At 42.1% G+C, this 19,511-nt stretch overlaps 1 protein-coding gene across 2 annotated transcripts in view; it reads right to left on the reverse strand.

The window, feature by feature from the left end:
• Nucleotides 1-7,498: 7,498 nt before the first annotated feature.
• Nucleotides 7,499-19,511, reverse strand: part of LOC139413401 (protein kinase C delta type-like) — a 33,405-nt gene continuing 21,392 nt past the window's right edge. Inside the window, exons 4-17 of one of the 2 annotated variants that reach the window (XM_071160734.1) lie at nt 17,916-18,081; nt 16,970-17,001; nt 16,697-16,782; nt 15,819-15,948; nt 15,571-15,671; nt 15,359-15,452; nt 14,586-14,710; nt 14,103-14,276; nt 13,890-13,981; nt 13,647-13,709; nt 13,363-13,501; nt 13,006-13,194; nt 10,019-10,147; nt 7,499-9,861 (exon numbers count right to left, since the gene is read on the reverse strand). In XM_071160734.1, the coding sequence (XP_071016835.1) occupies nt 9,703-9,861; nt 10,019-10,147; nt 13,006-13,194; nt 13,363-13,501; nt 13,647-13,709; nt 13,890-13,981; nt 14,103-14,276; nt 14,586-14,710; nt 15,359-15,452; nt 15,571-15,671; nt 15,819-15,948; nt 16,697-16,782; nt 16,970-17,001; nt 17,916-18,081 (1,679 nt within the window). In that variant the 3' untranslated portion in view covers nt 7,499-9,702. Of the gene's footprint in view, nt 9,862-10,018; nt 10,148-13,005; nt 13,195-13,362; nt 13,502-13,646; nt 13,710-13,889; nt 13,982-14,102; nt 14,277-14,585; nt 14,711-15,358; nt 15,453-15,570; nt 15,672-15,818; nt 15,949-16,696; nt 16,783-16,969; nt 17,002-17,915; nt 18,085-19,511 lie in introns of both variants that reach the window. The other variant, XM_071160733.1, reaches the window with a different exon arrangement.

Raw genomic sequence — 19,511 nt, forward strand, 5'->3', positions numbered from 1 at the left:
TTAACGTTGATTGAGAAATAACCTTTAGCCTACGTTTGGCAAATTCCTTTATGGCTTCAACACTTTGTTAATCGTTGAACTAGAATATGGATTGCATTGGCCTATATAATCGAGCCACTTTCGTTGAATGGCATTTCTTTCTCCACCAAACTGTCAAGGTGATATCGACTTTTGACTGAAACCGCATAAAATAACTCGATGTTGCTTAATTTTGCTCCATTGTTCGGCACATTAATTATCCCCCCCGCCCCCAGCTTTTTTGGGGGGGCTGGGCGGTGATAAGGTGTTTATGAAATGTTTGGGTGTAGAGTTTTTTAGAAATATGCTTTCATGGCGAACCCAATGTGTTCTAGATTTGAAAATCGTTATAAAGAGACCCGTTTGTTAAAAGCAGGTTCCCACTAGGCTGTTGACTCTATAGGCTAAAGCTTAATCCCCAAAAATACCAATCCATTTGGTAACAAAAAAATGTCTGAGCTGTCCCACAGTCGTTGAGAATGGAAATTGCATAACTACAATTCAATAAATGTAGCATAACAATAATCCATTCGCTAGAATGAACATGTACGAATGGCTTGAACATTAAAACAACAGTTTATTAGCCGATTTCTTTCCAATTTTACAAAATCGATTTGATCTTTCTTAAATATTTTTTTCCCAACAAGAAGTAGCCGCAGATATGATAACCATCAATAAATCAAAGGGGAAATAGGTCTAGTGTCATTTTGAGACATGACATGGGCCTATGTGGTTTTATATTGGAGGGGAAAAAAGGATGTGGATTTATATTCCTAATATAAACCTCAAATGTCAATGGTGTCCGAGTTGCAAGGGATAGAATAATATGCAGCCATAACATGAGATAATCTTAATTTATACAGGCTTTTATGAGCCTTCTAAAGGCTCGGAAGCTTGGCAGATGTCCCAATGATGCAACTTTTCAACCATTGTTGGTGAGCTTATGTGATGCCAGGCAGAGAGGGAGGGAGCGGACTCAGAGGACAGTTGCCGTGCGCACTGCAGGAATGTCGTCGGCCTCCGAGGCTCAGACAATGAGATGAATAGTAATTGTAGAACCTGACCGCTAGATGGCAGTGTAGTCAACCTATTCTAACCTACAGTCAAAAGCAGGGGCGTTACAACGATTTGATGACATTGGGGGCTTAGCACAAAGCCAGAGGAGGAAACCTAGCAGGGGTTTCTGGGGGTCTCCGCTGGAAGAAAAAAAACTATAATTTTAACAGCTAAATGCATCAATATAGTGGACTTTGAAATGAACATTAATAAGAAGAATCAACATGTCAATTCTATTCAAAAGCCAATACAATATAAATACCATACAAGACATTCAGGTAACTTGCACCTTCCCACCTACCACAGCAGTGGTGTCAGTTCAGCCAAACCTAGGGTATTTTTTGGAAGTTGAAGCTCATTTACTGCCTTTATTCACAATTTAAAACGCAAAAAAAATGTTATTTGGAGAACAGCAAAAATAAACAAAATGTATCATCACCAAAATATTAGGTTTGTGGAACAGCATATACAATGTCAACCACTAATCAACCTCATAAATGGACTCATTTACTTGTGGAACGGCACCTATACAGTGCAACGTGAAATAGATGCATAAAACACGCTATCAAGTCAGAACAAGGCCGACTTTAAATGTCGACGTACATGAGTTTCAAATTTGAGGAAGCTATTTTTCTACCATAAAATTGCACCTTCATAATAATGGATTGCATGCATATCATCAAATTTGCAGACTAATGTAAGATAGGCTACTTTTCCTAATGTGATGAATAGATTGCATAGTCATAATTTAGGCTAATAATACAACTCAAATCACTGTAAGCTAAACAGACAGTTCTGAACACTCATTGCCTGAGTGCGTAGTGACAGGGTAGGCCTTATCAGAGACATTTCTTCTGTTTTTGCACAGGGAAAATGTGACCTTTTATAAACATAGTTCATGCAATTCTATTACACTTTATATGACTGGAGATATAACCAACATCATTTTTAATATGACACAAATTAGTAGCCTACTCCGCTGAAGAAATTGCAGCCTACTCCTTCTAATCTAGCCCTATGAAAAGAGGAGACAAAAATTTTACAATATGATGATCATCTAACCTGGAAGAGGAAATGATTGTCCCCAAAAAAAGTTGAAGTGGTACTCGTCCAATGATAAAGGTAGTGCATGTGTCCAAATACCCATACTTGCATCCTTAATAGTAGGCCGTTTGAGTATGTGAAAAAATTATGTTTAATATTATGAGACAATTTGAAAATCAAGTTTACTTTAAATGCCCGGATGTCATACTTATTTCGGCTTTGATAAAAGCTGTGCAGTTTTGTGACACAACACAATGCCACAGATTCATCTGCCACCATCTCGTTTCAGCGTGATAATGCATGGCCCCATGTCGGAAAGATCTGTATACAATTCCTGGAGGTTGAAAATGGCCCTGTTCTTCCAAGGCCTCCATATTCACCAAACATGTCTCCCATTGAGAATGTTTGGGATGCTCTGGATTGATAGTGTGTTCCAATATCCAGCAACTTCGCACAGCCATTGAAGAGGAGTGGGACAACATTCCACAGGCCACAATCAAAAGCCTGATCAACTCTATGCAAAGGAGATGTGTTGCGCTGCATGAGGTACAGTGCCTTGCAAAAGTATTCATCCTTGTTGGTGTTTTTCCTATTTTGTTCTATTACAACCTGTAATTTAAATGGATTTTTATTTGGATTTCATGTAATGGACACACACAATAAAATCAAATCAAATTTTATTTGTCACATACACATGGTTAGCAGATGTTAATGCGAGTGTAGCGAAATGCTTGTGCTTCTAGTTCCGACAATGCAGTAATAACAAGTAATCTAACTAACAATTCCAAAACTACTGTCTTGTACACAGTGTAAGGGGATAAAGAATATGTACATAAGGATATATGAATGAGTGATGGTACAGAGCAGCATAGGCAAGATACAGTAGATGGTATCGAGTACAGTATGTACAAATGAGATGAGTATGTAAACAAAGTGGCATAGTTTAAAGTGGCTAGTGATACATGTATTACATAAGGATACAGTCGATGATATAGAGTACAGTATATACGTATGCATATGAGATGAATAATGTAGGGTAAGTAACATTATATAAGGTAGCATTGTTTAAAGTGGCTAGTGATATATTTACATCATTTCCCATCAATTCCCATTATTAAAGTGGCTGGAGTTGAGTCAGTGTCAGTGTGTTGGCAGCAGCCACTCAGTGTTAGTGGTGACTGTTTAACAGTCTGATGGCCTTGCGATAGAAGCTGTTTTTCAGTCTCTCGGTCCCAGCTTTGATGCACCTGTACTGACCTCGCCTTCTGGATGATAGCGGGGTGAACAGGCAGTGGCTCGGGTGGTTGATGTCCTTGATGATCTTTATGGCCTTCCTGTGACATCGGGTGGTGTAGGTGTCCTGGAGGGCAGGTAGTTTGCCCCCGGTGATGCGTTGTGCAGACCTCACTACCCTCTGGAGAGCCTTACGGTTGAGGGCGGTGCAGTTGCCATACCAGGCGGTGATACAGCCCGCCAGGATGCTCTCGATTGTGCATCTGTAGAAGTTTGTGAGTGCTTTTGGTGACAAGCCGAATTTCTTCAGCCTCCTGAGGTTGAAGAGGCGCTGCTGCGCCTTCTTCACGATGCTGTCTGTGTGAGTGGACCAATTCAGTTTGTCTGTGATGTGTATGCCGAGGAACTTAAAACTTGCTACCCTCTCCACTACTGTTCCATCGATGTGGATAGGGGGGTGTTCCCTCTGCTGTTTCCTGAAGTCCACAATCATCTCCTTAGTTTTGTTGACGTTGAGTGTGAGGTTATATAATATAGTCCAAATTGGTGAATTGAAATGAAAAAAATAACTTGTTTAAAAAAATTACAAATAATAGAAAATGGAAAATTGGTGCTATGAATCCCTTAAATATCTGGTGCAACCAATTACCTTCAGAAGTCACATAATTAGTTAAATAAAGTCCACCTGTGTGCAATCTAAGTGTCACATGATCTGTCACATGATCTCAGTATATTTACACCTGTTCTGAAAGGCCTCAGAGTCTGCAACACCACTAAGCAAGGGGCACCACCAAGTGGCACCATGAAGACCAAGGAGCTCTCCAAACAGGTCAGGGACAAAGTTGTGGAGAAGTACAGATCAGGGTTGGGTTAAAAGAAAACATATCAGAAACTTTGAACATCCCACGGAGAACCATTAAATCCATTATTAAAAAACTGAAAGAATATGGCACCACAACAAACCTGCCAAGAGAAGGCCGCCCACCAAAACTCATGGACCAGGCAAGGAGGGCATTAATCAAAGGCAATAAAGAGACCAAAGATAACCCTGCAAAGCTCCAAAGCGGAGATTGGAGTATCTGTCCATAGGACCACTTTAAGCCGTGCACTCCACAGAGCTGGGCTTTATGGAAGAGTGGCCAGAAAAAAAGCCATTGCTTAAAGAAAAGAATAAGCAAACACATTTGGTGTTTGCCAAAAGGCATGTGGGAGACTCCCCAAACATATGGAAAGTACTCTGGTCAGATGAGACTAAAATGGTGCTTTTTGGCCATCAAGGAAAACACTGTGTCTGGCACAAACCCAGCACTTCTCATCACCCCGAGAACACCAAGAGGATGTTTTTCATCAACAGGGACTGGGAAACTGGTCAGATTTGAAGGAATGATGGATAGCGCTAAATACAAGGAAGTCCTTGAGGGAAACCTGTTTCAGTCTTCAGTCTTCAGTCAGAGATTTGAGACTGGGATGGAGGTTCACCTTCCAGCAGGACAATGACCCTGAGCATACTGCTAAAGCAACACTCAAGTGGTTTAAGGGGAAACATTTAAATGTCTTGGAATGGCCTAGTCAAAGCCCAGACCTCACTCCTATTGAGAATCTGTGGTATGACTTAAATATTGATGTTCACCAGCAGAAAACACATCCAACATGAAGGAGCTGGAACAGTTTTGCCTTGAAGAATAGGCAAAAATCCCAGTGGCTAGATGTGCTAAGATTATAGAGACATACCCCAAGAGACTTGCAGCTGTAATTGCTGCAAAAGGTGTCTCTACAAAGTATTAACTTTGGGGGGTGAATAGTTATGCACGCAGTTGTGTTATTTCTTTTGTTTCACAATTCTTTTTATTTTGCATCTTCACAGTGGTAGTCATGTTGTGTAAATCAAATGACACAAACCCCCCCCCCAAAAAAATATATTTTAATTCCAGGTAGTAAGGCAACAAATCAGCGAAAATGCTTTTGCAAGCCACTGTACTTCTCCGTAAACAAATTAACAACAGACTTTCAGCATGCTTATAGAGAAGGGCACTCAACATGTACTGCACTGACACAAATGACTGATGATTGGTTGAAATAAATTGATAAGATGGTGGGAGCTGTAATGTTTGATTTCAGTGCAGCCTTTGATATTATTGACCATAACCTGTTGAGAAAATGTACAGTACCAGTCAAAAGTTTGGACACACCTACTTATTTGAGGGTTTTTCTTTATTTGGACTATTTTCTACATTGTAGAATAATAGTGAAGACATCAAAACTATGAAATAACACATATGGAATCATGTAGTAAACCATATATAAACCATACAGTAAAACATATGCCATATGATAACCAGATATCGTTACCCCATTGATTTTTTCCAAAAAGATAGAGCAGAAGAACAAGCATGAGACTCTTGTAGAAAGTAAAAGTCTGCATTAAAACATTTGCTATACAGGAAAATAGCCTTACGCTTGAGAAAATTACAGATACCCCTGACATTAATTGAACAAAGAGATAAAGACAAACTTCAACCAACAACCTTGTTTTGCTAATGTAAGCTTTTTCTAAGGATACGTAACTCAAAAGGATTTCCATCCCATTATTAACCTCTCCAACAAAAACAAACAAATACTGGTCATAAAGTTACTAAAGTATTCTTACTCCCACAAGGGGGAGACATTGTGTAGACTTTACAATAAGCAGTTATTCACCTATAGTTAGTGTTTAGTTTATCAGTTCTCATGTCAGCCTTTTCTCATTCAAGTGTTTGTGTACATTTTCTATAATAAAAGGCTGCTTTTCACCTGGCACTTAGGCAACTTTTTGGCCTGCCAGTTCTGTCCGAGTTAGATTCTGTCTCTCTCAAATGTTCTGATTTGGCCGCATTTCTTTCCCATCGATGATCACTCTTGCACCGACAAAAAAAATCTGTTTTCCGTGCCTTTCTAGCTGTAGCCACTATCGGCCACAGTTTCTCTCTCGTCACTTTGTCCGCTGAGGTCAGATCCTCTGTGAACCTCAATTTTTGCTTGATGAGGAATCCACAATTCTTTGCTCGCCTCCAGAGAAGATCCTGTGTAGATCTGTTGGTGAACCGGATGATGGTTGTCCTCGGTCTCGTCTTGATCATTGACTCTTCCCAAACAATGAACGATGTCTACATTTTCCTGAAGTTTGGCTTTCGATTCGGGAATGACAGCTCCACAGATGTCAACAACTCTGCATTTGATGTCCTACATTACATGGAGCCTCAGGCTCCACCTGCGCTGGTACCTCTCCGCCTCATTCACCTTTTGCTCGAGATCAGCCAACTTCTTAACATTTTCATGTCACGTTTGAGGGTTTTCACTTCTTCAAAGAGAGTCAACAGATTTTTTCATGGCCTCAATTTTCATCGTATTCTCCCTCACCATGTCTCCCAAGCCATTTGCCTTTTCATCTATCTTTGCTGTCAAAAGCATTACAATATTGTTTTGCATCTCAAGAAGTGACATACCCTCTTGGCCTCATCTTCTTCCCCTGTGGCTTGACTGGAGTGCCGGGGTCGTAAGGTAACGAACGGCCTGAGCTGTGGACTGGAGGGGCGCGAGTTGTGAGCATTGTTGTCCGTGCTCACCACATTTTCATCACCCATTGCAGTATTTCCCCCCACATTTACATTCTGAAGAGGAGTACCCAAAATCATACCATCTTTTGTGGTTAATTGGCCATCTGACGATCTCTCCATTTATTTTATTTTGGTTCTGGAAGTGTCCATGTACGTTCGACAAATTAGATTTTGAGCTAGCTATCTAGTGTTGTCGTAAACTAAACCATATTCATACGGCGTTTGACCGTAGAAATGACCAAATAGTCATATTTGGGTAAGGAAATCCAATAATCCCTTCAGCTACCAAAACAACTTATCTGCATTGACCACCATCTTGTATTTGGTCTGTAATGTTTTTTTTTGTTATATGTCAGACCCCTGTAAGACTAGCCATTGGTGTCAGCTAATGGTGATCCTAATAAATCAAATTAAATCAAGCCCAGCGATGGTCAAAAGATCATCTTCCTGTGAATGTGTCTCTTGAGGAGCAAAGTTGTGACAACACATTTATGAGAAAGTGTCAAATATTTTGCAAATATAGAGGCAATCAAAACGTAATGGAAAACACATCACCATAAATAAAAATGTGTTTATTTATAATCAGATGTAAAATATAAAGACAGTAAAAAAGTACATCCTTTATAAATATTGTGTCTGTTTAGGGCAATCAACATTTTCATTTCATATCCAGCATATTATAATTTCTTGTTACAATACCAGGGGCCTCATGCACCCATTATTTTAGAGGGGTTATATAGTACATGAAGATGGATGGTGGGAATTCTGAGAATTCTGACAAGTTGGAGAGTTTAGCATTTTTCAAACACCTGAAACAGCTTTTTCCTGCAATCTAGAGCCATAATTGTTATGCCTAATTCTATGTAAATATATTATATTTTTCTGCATAGGTTATTTAACCATACCCCTAACCGGTTTAATTGTAATTTTAATTAATGATGCACATTGATTCTTTAAGAACTTTTATATCTTAAGAGTTTAGTACAAACAGCCATACTGGTATATAGTCTCATAACCCAAGAATGAAAGCTATTTTTGTATTTTCTAAAGTCTAGCAACCTTGCCAGCAGACAAGTCAGCTAAGATAGTTAGACAAGCTACTCTAACTTGACTGATAGCCTGAAATGGCTGGGAATCTATTTATGAGGCTGGGAGATTAGGAAACTATTCATAATAAAACACGCTTCACTGTCCCAAGAATTACAAAGGGCACTGTAGCTGGCTAGCTAAAGTCAACTTCATAAAATTGCTAGGTGGCTAGTATTACAGAGAAACAGCCAAACGTGTTTTATTTACTTATCAAGAATGAATCAATTGGCTACATAGCGTGATCAAAATTATTTTCATACATAGCTCCTGTGAGACCTGCCGATAACCGGCAGTAAAAATCAACTGTGATTCACTCGATACTCTCCTAGCATATCTTTGGTCCGCGATGCACCTTGGAAGGAGCCACTTACTGGTCCAGACTCTGTGGCCCCTCCGCAACATACAGCTGACAGATCTTTTTTTATAAATAATGCTGAAAATATGTGTGCTCTTTAGGTTTCTTCCTAGGTTCCTGCCTTTCTATGGAGTTTTTCCTAGCCACTGTGCTTCTACATCTGCATTGCTTGCTGTTTGGAGTTTTAGGCTGGGTTTCTGTACAGCACTTCATGACATCGGCTGATGTAAAAAAGGGCTTTATAAATACATTTTAATGATTGGCTTAAAAATGATATTTAGTAAATAATGTAACGTGAGGAGGCACGTGCCCTTGTGCCCCCGATGGGCATGATGCCTCTGACAATACTTTCAAGTAACACAAGACCCAATTATCCATCCTTTTGCCAATGGAATACCCCCCAACACACCCATATCCTTCAAAACGACACACCGTGTAGTACCATTAAACTCACTCCCTTCAGAAAGATGTTCCACTCTTGTTTCACACTTACTCAGGTCTTAATCAGAGTAGCTGCAGTTGGTTCAGGAAAGTGGGGAAGTTGCAGTACTGGTTGCAAACCCTTAGTTTTATACCGTGTGGATGGGCAGCTAGATCCACACGGTGAGAGGGGAATGAGACTATCCATGCCAGCATACATCTGTGCGTTCTCTACTGGTCCTGTTTCTTGGGTATTATACAACAAGATTTTGTATGCAGCACCCATTCATTTTGTACCTGAAAAAGTACAAACTTTTTTTTCATTATAGACAATTCATAACTGGCACCAGCATGTGACTCCAAATCAGAGTAACTGCTACAGCTAGGGGGAAATACTAGACATTCATGCTGTCACTCAAAAAGACACATTAATTTATGCATTTACGCACAGCGAGTGCTGACACGCACAGACACACAAAATATTATGTGAATGATCAGGACAGGAGAGTGACAGACAGTAGGTAGGGCACACAGGGGTGTGATAATAGAGCCACATTTGATCCCCGACTTCCCAGCATGCAAAATATTAAACAACAGTCTGAGTTATGGGGTGGTGCAAGTGTTGTTGGGGGATAAAGTACAGTATATGGACTGATTCATATTGATTCAATATTTGATCACAAGGAAAAGAAAGACACCACTATTGATTGGACCCACCACAGTGATAAATGCTATACTGGTCTCTCTCTCTCCTTCCTTCCTTCCTTCCTTCCTTCCTTCCTTCCTTCCTTCCTTCCTTCCTTCCTTCCTTCCTTCCTTCCTTCCTTCCTTCCTTCCTTCCTTCCTTGTGTTTATATGTTTATAATGGATAGATGGAGGAATCATGTTGTGCCTTCAATTGACCATAATGCATTCCATCTTGGGGTTGATGAAAGAGAAGCCTGCAAAGGCCGCCTGGTCCATAGAGTCAATCAGGTTCTTGTCCGCGTGGGAGAGGCGGGGCTTCTCACGCAGGAACTCCCGGTCAAAGTTGCTGCAGTCATTGGGCGCTTTCTGTGCTCGGCAGAGAAGGGGTGTCAGTTCAACAAGTGACCAATAGAAACATTCACACCACAACTCCAAACAAGTCATTCACAATGGCGTAAACCAATCAAAAGCATTAGTGTGTTGGTTTCACTATCCACATCAAAGCCAGAGAACCAGATCGTACCACTTTAGGTTTGAAGGGGGGTTCCAGCTCTCTCTTCTCCAGGGCAGGCCAATTGAGGGTCTTGAAGAAGGAGTGTCCTTGGATGTTCCCCACCACCCCTAGTCTGTTACTAGGGTCTCGTTCAAACAGCTGGGGATCGAGCACAGAGACGCACAAGAGCTTAGAAACAGGAATCCCATCTGAGATGTAAGGTGTGTGTGTGTGCAGAGCTTGAGCTTGTGAGTGTGTAGATGGGAGGGGTCGAGAGGGTTATACTGTAATCGCAACATTGTTTGCATATTTATGGAAAAATAAAAAACATTTCCCCAGGGGCAACGTTGTGACATTCCAATGCCTGTCTTTCTCTGTATGTCTGGGTGTGACTAAACTCAGCAAAAAAAGAAACATCCTCTCACTGTCAACTGGGTTATTTTCAGCAAACTTAACATGCGTAAATATTTGTATGAACATAACAAGATTCAACAGCTGAGACATAAACTGAACAAGTTCCACAGACATGTGACTAACAGAAATGGAATAATGTGTCCCTGAACAATGGGGGGGTCAAAATCAAAGTAACAGTCGTATCTGGTGTGGCCACCAGCTGCATTAAGTACTGCAGTGCATCTCCTCCTCATGGACTGCACCTCCAAAATCGATCCCGAGTACAGGCCTGGGTGTAATGCTCATTCCTTCGACGATAAACTCAAATCCGATCATCAACACTGGTGAGACAAAACCGCGACACGTCAGTGAAGAGCACATTTTGCCAGTCCTGTCAGGTCCAGTGACGGTGGGTTTGTGCCCATAGGCGACGTTGTTGCCGTTGATGTAAGGCAGGTTCTCACCAGACAACAGGCCTACAAGCCCACAGTCCAGCCTCTCTCAGCCTATTGCGGACAGCCTGAGCACTGATAGAGGGATTGTGCATTCCTGGTGTAACTCGGGCAGTTGTTGTTGCCATCCTGTACCTGTCCCGCAGGTGTGATGTTTGGATGTACCGATCATGTGCAGCTGTTGTTACACGTGGCCTGCCAATGCGCTGTCTTACGCGTCTCACAGTACGGACATTGCAATTAATTGCCCTGGCCACATCTGCAGTCCTCATGCCTCCTTGCAGCATGCCTAAGGCACATTCACGCAGATGAGCAGAGACCCTGGGTATCTTTCTTTTGGTGTTTTTCAGTCAGTAGAAAGGCCTCTTTAGTGTTCTAAGTTTTCATAACTGTGACCTTAATTGCCTACCATATGTAAGCTGTTAGTGTCTTAACTTCTTATGGCCGGGGGCAGTATTGAGTAGCAAGGATGAATAAGGTGCCCAGAGGTGCCCAAAGTAAACTGCCTGCTACTCAGTCCCAGTTGCTAATATATGCATACTATTATTAGTATATGATAGAAAACATTCTGAAGTTTCTAAAACTGTTTGAATGGTGTCTGTGAGTATAACAGAACTCATATGGCAGGTAAAAACCTGAGAAAAAAATCCAACCAAGAAGTGGGAAATCTGAGGTTGGTCGTTTTTCAACACATTCCCTATTGAAGATACAGTGGGATATTGGTCATGTTGCACTTCCTAAGGCTTCCACTAGATGTCCACAGTCTTCAGAACCTTGTTTGATGCTTCTACTGTAAAGGAGGGGCTCATAAGGGCTCTTTGAGTCAGTGGTCTGGCAGAGTGCCACAAGCTCGTGACGCTCGTTCACGTGAGAGTTAGCTTGAGTTCCATTGCATATCTGAAGACAAAGGAGTTCTCCGGTTGAAACATTATTGAAGATTTATGTTAAAAACATCCTAAAGATTGATTCTATACATTGTTTGACATGTTTCTACGGACTAACGGAACTTTTTGACATTTCGTCTGCTCCTAGTGAACGTGCTTCGTGAGTTTGGATTTGTTTACAAAACGCACTAACAAAAGTAGCTATATGGACATAAATGATGGACATTATCGAACAAAACAAACATTTATTGTGGAATTGGGATTCCTGGGAGTGCATTCTAATGAAGATCATCAAAGGTAAGTGAATATTTATAATGTTATTTCTGACTTCTGTTGACTGCACAATATGGCGGATATCTTTTTGGCTTGTTTGGTGACTGAGCGCCGTACTCAGATTGCATGGTTTGCTTTTTCCGTAAAGCTTTTTTGAAATCTGACACAGCCGTTGCATTAAGAAGAAGTGTATCTAAAGTTCAATGCATAACACTTGTATTTTCATCAACATTTATTATGAGTATTTCTGTAAATTGATGTGGCTCTCTGCAAAATCACCGGATGTTTTTGGAACTACTGAACATAAAGCGCCAATGTATACTGAGATTTTTTGATATAAATATGAACTTCATCAAACAAAACATACATGTATTGTGTAACATGAAGTCCTATGAGTGTCATCTGATGAAGATCATCAAAGGTTAGTGATTCATTTGATCTCTATTTCTGATTTTTGTGACTCCTCTCTTTGGCTGGAAAAATGGCTGAGTTTTTCTGTGACTTGGCTCTGACCTAACATAATCGTTTGTGGTGCTTTCGCCGTAAAGCCTATTTGAAATCGGACACTGTGGTGGGATTAACAAGAAGTGTATCTTTAAAATGGTGTGAAATACTTCTATGTTTGAGGAATTTTAATTATGGGATTTCTGTTGTTTTGAATTTGGCGCCCTGCACTTTCACTGGCTGTTGTCATATCGATCCCGTTAGCGGGATCTCAGCCCTAAGAAGTTTTAACGACCATTCCATGTGCATGTTCATTAATTGTTTATGGTTCATTGAACAAGCATGGGAAACAGTGTTTAAACCCTTTACAATGAAGATCTGTGAAGTTAATTGGATTTTTACAAATTATCTTTGAAAGACAGGGTCCTGAAAAAGGGACGTTTTTAGGGGAGAATGCAAGATTACATTGTTTACTAGTGGAGCCCCATCTGCCACCAACTGTCACAGACATACAACATTGTGAAAAAGAGGTCAGGGGTCAGTAAGAGAAGAGAATGAGCAGTAGCTTCACCCTCTCCAGCAGGTCCTTGGCCTCCGAGGTGAGCCAGCCAGGGTAGTGAGGTACGTCCATCCTGATGGACTCAAAGAGCTCTTCCTCGTCATCACCCTGGAATGGCGACTGGCCAATCAGCATCTCATACACCAGCACGCCAAACGACCACCAGTCCACGGAGAAGGTGTACTTCTGTCCCAGCAGGATCTGAGGATGGACAGACAGAGAGAGACACATGTTAAGAGTCAACTATGTTAGGAGTCAACTACAGTCAGGATCAAAACACAGGCTAACAAATACAGGACAGAGAGTAAATTGCTTTCAACAGAATCCTACAAAACCCTATCCCACATAGACACAGACAGTCACACAAACCTCTGGTGCGATGTAGTCTGGTGTCCCACAGAAAGTGGTGGCCCGATTCTCTCCAAACATGTTCTCCTTGCACATCCCAAAGTCAGCAATCTTAATGTGGCCGTCCCTGTCCAGCATCACATTGTCCAGCTTCAGGTCCCTGTAGCAAGGAAGGGTTAGGGCAGGGGGGAGAGGGGTTCAATCCGCTCCCTGATTAAAGGGAATTAAGTTAATCTATTAAGCATTAATACAGGGGTGAATCATGTGCACGACAAGATCAGGCCATCGCAGTTCATGGAGCTCACCTGTAAATAATTCCTTTGGAATGGAGGAACTGCAGTCCAATTACGATTTCTGCTGAGTAGAACCTGGGGGAGAACAATGGTAGAGGCCCAACTACTTCTGAGTGCATCATCATTATGAAAGGCCTACAGTCTGCCCTTAACCTGCTATCAAACCCTCTTGGATGAGTTTTAAAGTAACATAACTACTTAGTGGTTGGTGGATGGTGAGATAGAGTCTACATAACACTGCAGTCTGTCACTCACGTGGCTCTGTAGAGATCAAAGCGACCCTTATCTTGTATGTGGAACATTAGATCCCCTCCATTCAGGTACTCCATCACGAAAAACAGGTGTTCCTGGAAAAACACACACACGCACATAATCCTATCATTTACACAGATAAGTATAGTGACACAAATTAGTCTGAGGGAAAATAGTTCTCATAATAAAAGATGAAGCTTTGGAGAGGGGTCTCACCCTGGTCTGGAATGTGGAGTAGAGGTGTGCGAGGAAGGGGTTGTCCCAGGCCAGGGCTAGGACTCTCTTCTCCACCATGGTACACTCCACATCGTCATCCATCAGAACCACATCTTTCTTCAGGGCCTTCACAGCAAAGTACTGCCCTCGCCCCTTCAGCTCAGCCAGCAGGACCTGGAGCGCCAGACGGGAGAGGTGATACTGTTAGGCTGTATACTCCCAGAGAGAAAACACATGTTGAACAACTATCAGGCCAGAGCAGGCCACTGGGTTGCTATTGTCACTCTGACAACAGATAATAACATATAGTAACTAAACACCTAAAGTAGGTTAGTTTGCAGCAGTTGAAGAGTGCCTTGGAACCTTTTAGACAAAGCAGTATTAGCATGTGACACTTGTGGGAAGGCAATTGAGTGTGTGTGCATGGGTGTCAGTGATGTGAGGGTAAATGTACCAGAGTGGTTGGCCTGGGACCTACATTACCTTGCCAAAGCTGCCCTTGCCCAGCACCTTGTGGAACACAAAGTCATCGATGGTGAGGTGGATCGTGGGGGTGATGTTGGTGGGGGCAGGGACCTTACCACCCTCCCACAACTTCTCATTGGCTTCTGTTGAACACACACACACAAAAAGAGGGGCATAATTTCAATAGATACATTTACACATGTAAAGACACAACAACAACAAAATATGGGTAAGAAAAACCAAAAAGTGTATTTACTTAAGCAATAAGGCTTGAGGGGGGGGGGGGGGGGGGGGTGTTGTACATGGCCAATATACCACGGCTAAGGGCTGTTCAGGATACAGCCCTTAGCCGTGGTATATTGGCCATTTATCACAAACCCCTAGGAGCCTTATTGCTATTATAAACTTGCTAAGAACGTAATTAAAACAGTACAAATACATGTTTTGTCATATACCTGGTATACTTAAGCAATACGGCATGAGGAGTGGGTGTGGTATATGGCCAAAATACCACAGCTAAGGGCTGTTCTTAAGCACGACACAACATGGAGTGCCTGGATACAGCCCTTAACCGTGGTATATTGGCCATATACCACAAACCCCTGAGGTTTCTTATTGCTATCATAAACTGGTTACCAATGTAATTAGAGCAATAAAAATACATGTTGTCATACCCGTTGTATACGGTCTGATATACCACGGCTGTCAGCCAATCAGCATTCATGGTCCGAACCACCCAGTTTATAATGCAGAATACCTTGCTCTCAGCTGCAACAGTGACAGCTACTCACCACTAGGGTCCGCTCCTGGGCTTTTGTTGAAGTCCTGGTAGATTCCAATGTCTGTTGACTCTGATTTGTTGGATTCAGACCTACTTATGGATTTCTGAGGGGGGTAAAAATGCCATTAAAATAGGTTTATGAATGTGCATTAATGATTCTAAAAAACACATTCATATGTGTGAATGTGGGTATGACCAAGTGCATAGCCCTGCCTTTCACACCTGGCTAACTTGGTTGAGGGCCTCAGACAGAAGTTTCTGGTTGATTCCACAGAGATTGCCCACTTTCTTCTGACACTTGTGATGGATGTTCATGGAACAATCTGGCAGGAGAAAGGAGAGAAGAGTAAGACACTGGTTGTGAAAGACGGAGAGGGAAAGAGATAGAGGGCCAGAGCTAACAGATTGCGTGTATTGAAGATAGATGGAAAGAGACAGAGGGAATGAGAGAGAAGGGGCATCACACCCACCTTCACACTTGATGCCCTGCTTGACCATTCCCCACAGCATACTGCCACAGTGGTCACAGAAGGTAGGGCTCATGTAGTTGTGGCTCTTGAAGCGATGCGGCATGTCGATCTTAAAGCGCTCCTTCTGGAACTGTGGACACAGAGCTCCCGTCATCAAAGAGCCAGTCCATAGTACCAATGTGCACTGTCCAAAAACCTGGGAGTCTGTGGGGCCTCACAGCCCTTCTGAAGCTCCTCATGGTTCCCCAAAGGGAGCAGGGGGCACACACCTACACCCTTAACTGGTGGACTGACTCCACCCTCACAGCACTGACTGGCCTATAAATCCACCTACACACCCAGGGGAGCTCCCATACAGGCTGCAGACAGGGGACTCTGCCCTCCAAGAGAAGGCAGATCTATCCTAGCTGCCTCAGGTGCTGAAAAGCTGATCCTACTGCTGCAGATACTAGCAGCCTTACGATCTCCCTGGCTGTATACTTCATAAGCAACACTAGTTAAAAGTGCTCCACTACTGGTAACAATGGTCTTATGCTGAAACCACTGGCACTATACTGGCTACTTTGGTCCTTTGCTAGCTAAATTACAACTGGAACGGAGCACCACTGTTCAGTTTTAAACACGAGCCCATTGATTTGCCTGGTCTCTGACGGCCGTTGACCTCCCTGAATGGGTCTCGTCTTGCCGTTAAAGGGATGCAGAGAAGCGTGACACAGTTCCCTCACAGCTGCATGACCGCGATGCAATCAGAGGAATTGTCGTGGGAAAATGACGATCCAAGTCAACATATTGATAAAGGGAAATGCTCCGTTGAAAACGGATCTTCAAACACTAACTACTATTTGCAATGTATTATGACAGGTGGTCATAATGCTTACCACAGTGTCTCTACTGTTCTCTGCTGTTCCGGTGCATCTCCCAATGATTTTGTCGATGCATTTCTTGTGGATAGCCGCGTTGCATTCTGAGGACAGAGATAAAGCCACATTAGGGCAAGCTCACAGTTGAGACATTCACCTATTGATATGAGAAATGTGTATATTTTTGGGAGTGAATGATTGCACAGCGAACGTTTAGGATGCCTCCAAGCTACAAAACAATGTCCATATAGTGGAAAAATCTAAACAGCAAGTGGTCAGAGAGACACTCACGTCGGCACTTGTAGCCTTGCTTGTTGAGTCCCCTGTTTGAAAAGAAAACAGGGTGTAAGAGTCATACAATACATGTCTAATCTTTGTGCACTTTTCCCAGAAGGTGAGAAAACCTCATGAAAAGTATTGATGGTGACAATAAACAACGGTAGCTTAACAGAATGAAAGAGAGGAGAGACATTCATTCATCTTTTGCACAAACACCGTCCGCACACACTTCTAAGGCCAAAAGGGACATTGGTCATTCCTCAACCTGTCGCCATTAGGAACCAATAACAGTTTTCTTCTCTGGTCGGAAGGGGACAGCCCTGCCCTGGGGATTGTGCTGAGCCGCTGACCTTGTTGGAACACCCTGTGGGTTTTCCCAAGACAGTGACTTACAGAGCTCACATTACAGGTCGTGCCAGCCAGTCTTATTGTTATTATTTGCCTGGCTACTCCAGTCAGGGAACAATTAGGGCTGCTAATGGGTCTACTTAGATACCCCATGGGGGCTGGTTTTGGGGTAATCAGTCAACTCTCTCTGTACTCTGGTTTACTGCTAGGCCAAGGCATAATACCGTTTGCGTGTAAAACAAACAACTACACAAGTCAACCAGGTTGAAAGCCCACTCTTTGATGCAGTAATGACGTGTGAGAAAGTCATGCTCTTTTTCCATGGTCAGTATGGATGGTATTATACACCATCTTGCCTATGCTGCTCGGTCATCGCTCATCCTCACATTTATATGTACATATTCTTATTCTATCCCTTTACTTCGATTTGTGCGTATTAGGTAGTTGTTGTGGAATTGTTAGATTACTTGTTAGATATTACTGCACTGTCAGAACTAGAAGCACAAGCATTTCGCTACACTCGCATTAACATCTGCTAACCATGTGTATGTGCCCAATACAGTTTGATTTGGTCATGGTGGTGTTAGGATAGGTACTCTCCGTCTCTCACCAGACAAACTCCCTGCAGACAGAGCAGAAGGTGGGCTGTCCGAAGAAGGTGGCGGTGAATTCATGGTTCTTGATGAAGTGCACCTTGGGCTGTTTAATGGCTCTCCTTCGGTTCAGTGTCTTCGGCTCGTCCTCCACTTCGCGCATCTTCACTGTCGATTTAAACGCTGCTGGGGACACATGAAAATTATCAAGCTAATGATTCTATGTTCTCAGTCATACCATTGTGTCTGTGGGTGATATTGAGACATTTTGTTACAGTAGCTAGGATTCCATCCAATTTGCGACAGATTTTCATGCAAACATAAACAAATCTGCATAAAACTATATGCGCATTTTCAACCAGAATGTGTTTCCATCAAAATGACTTTTTGCGTATAAAAGGCTGTCCTTGTTGATGTAGTACACATAAAAATAACTTTGCTGTTAAAATCCCATGTACCAAATGAAAAATACAAAGTTAAATGGGTTTCCATGGCATTTTCAACTCTACCGATGGTTTTGTCACAACAACTGTTGCGTTATATAGCAAATGTGCCTACAATGGTTTTGGCACGTGCACTTTAAATCATCAGCTTGCAGCGGGTAGAGGCTACCCACATTATGAGATTATTATGGTTAACAGTGATATTATTACTGTCAAACGGCAGCCAAGCATCGATCATCATGTCACCTTCGATATTTATTGTAAAGGAGCAAAGCCTTGCACTTTCACCACCCTGTAAAGTTCTTCATAACTTATTTCATCTGTAGCCTAATAAACTGTATGGTTTCCCGAGTCATAGTGGGCAGACCAAGTTTACTCCAATATGATGGTTTTTATTTCAATATTTGCACATAAAAAGGGGTTTCCAATCACCATTTCTCGCATAATACATTTTGCAGAGACAAAAAGATCCCACCATGTCGAACGAACAAATTGTCTGTTGGCATTTCCATCAGCCTGGTCGTGACTTTTTTCATGTGTCAGGTAAATCATCATGAAATGGTGGAAAACTGGTGATGGAAATGTTGTTACGTTGTTACAAATGGCACCTTGGTAAAAAAAATATATATATGGAATTGCAAAAATTCATGCACCTTGTATCTACATTGTTATATTCTAAACCTGCATAAGTTGAGTCTCAGAGTTAGAGATGATCTATTTGCTATAGAAATACCATTTATAAAACATCAACCATCAAATTGGGATAGATTAAGGAAAAGAGATCTACAGACTGAGGTCACACTTGTTTGACTTTCAGTGTAAACCGTGACGACCTTCTGGGAAATGTGGATGCAGCTAGAGGAAGCCAAGGGGGCTGGGTCAAAGGTCATGAAAAGAAAATGAGAGCGGCGTGAGAGAGGTAAACAAAGAAAATAAAAACTGATATGAGGACTGTGAGAAGACACAAAAGAGAGTGAGGGAGGACACAGACAGACGGGAAGATGAATAGATCGAGAAGAAGAAAAAAGATCTCATTCCATTGACTGGTGTGTATGTTTAGAGAGGAGTTGCTCCTGCCTGCCAACTCTGGATACAGGCTGGTGACAGAGTCAGGCAGAGAGGGCTACTCAGACACACAGGCCTAAATATACCACAGTCTGGGCTGCATTT

The sequence above is a fragment of the Oncorhynchus clarkii genome, chromosome 7 (genome assembly GCF_045791955.1).
Source record: "Oncorhynchus clarkii lewisi isolate Uvic-CL-2024 chromosome 7, UVic_Ocla_1.0, whole genome shotgun sequence".
Lineage (NCBI taxonomy): Eukaryota > Metazoa > Chordata > Actinopteri > Salmoniformes > Salmonidae > Oncorhynchus > Oncorhynchus clarkii.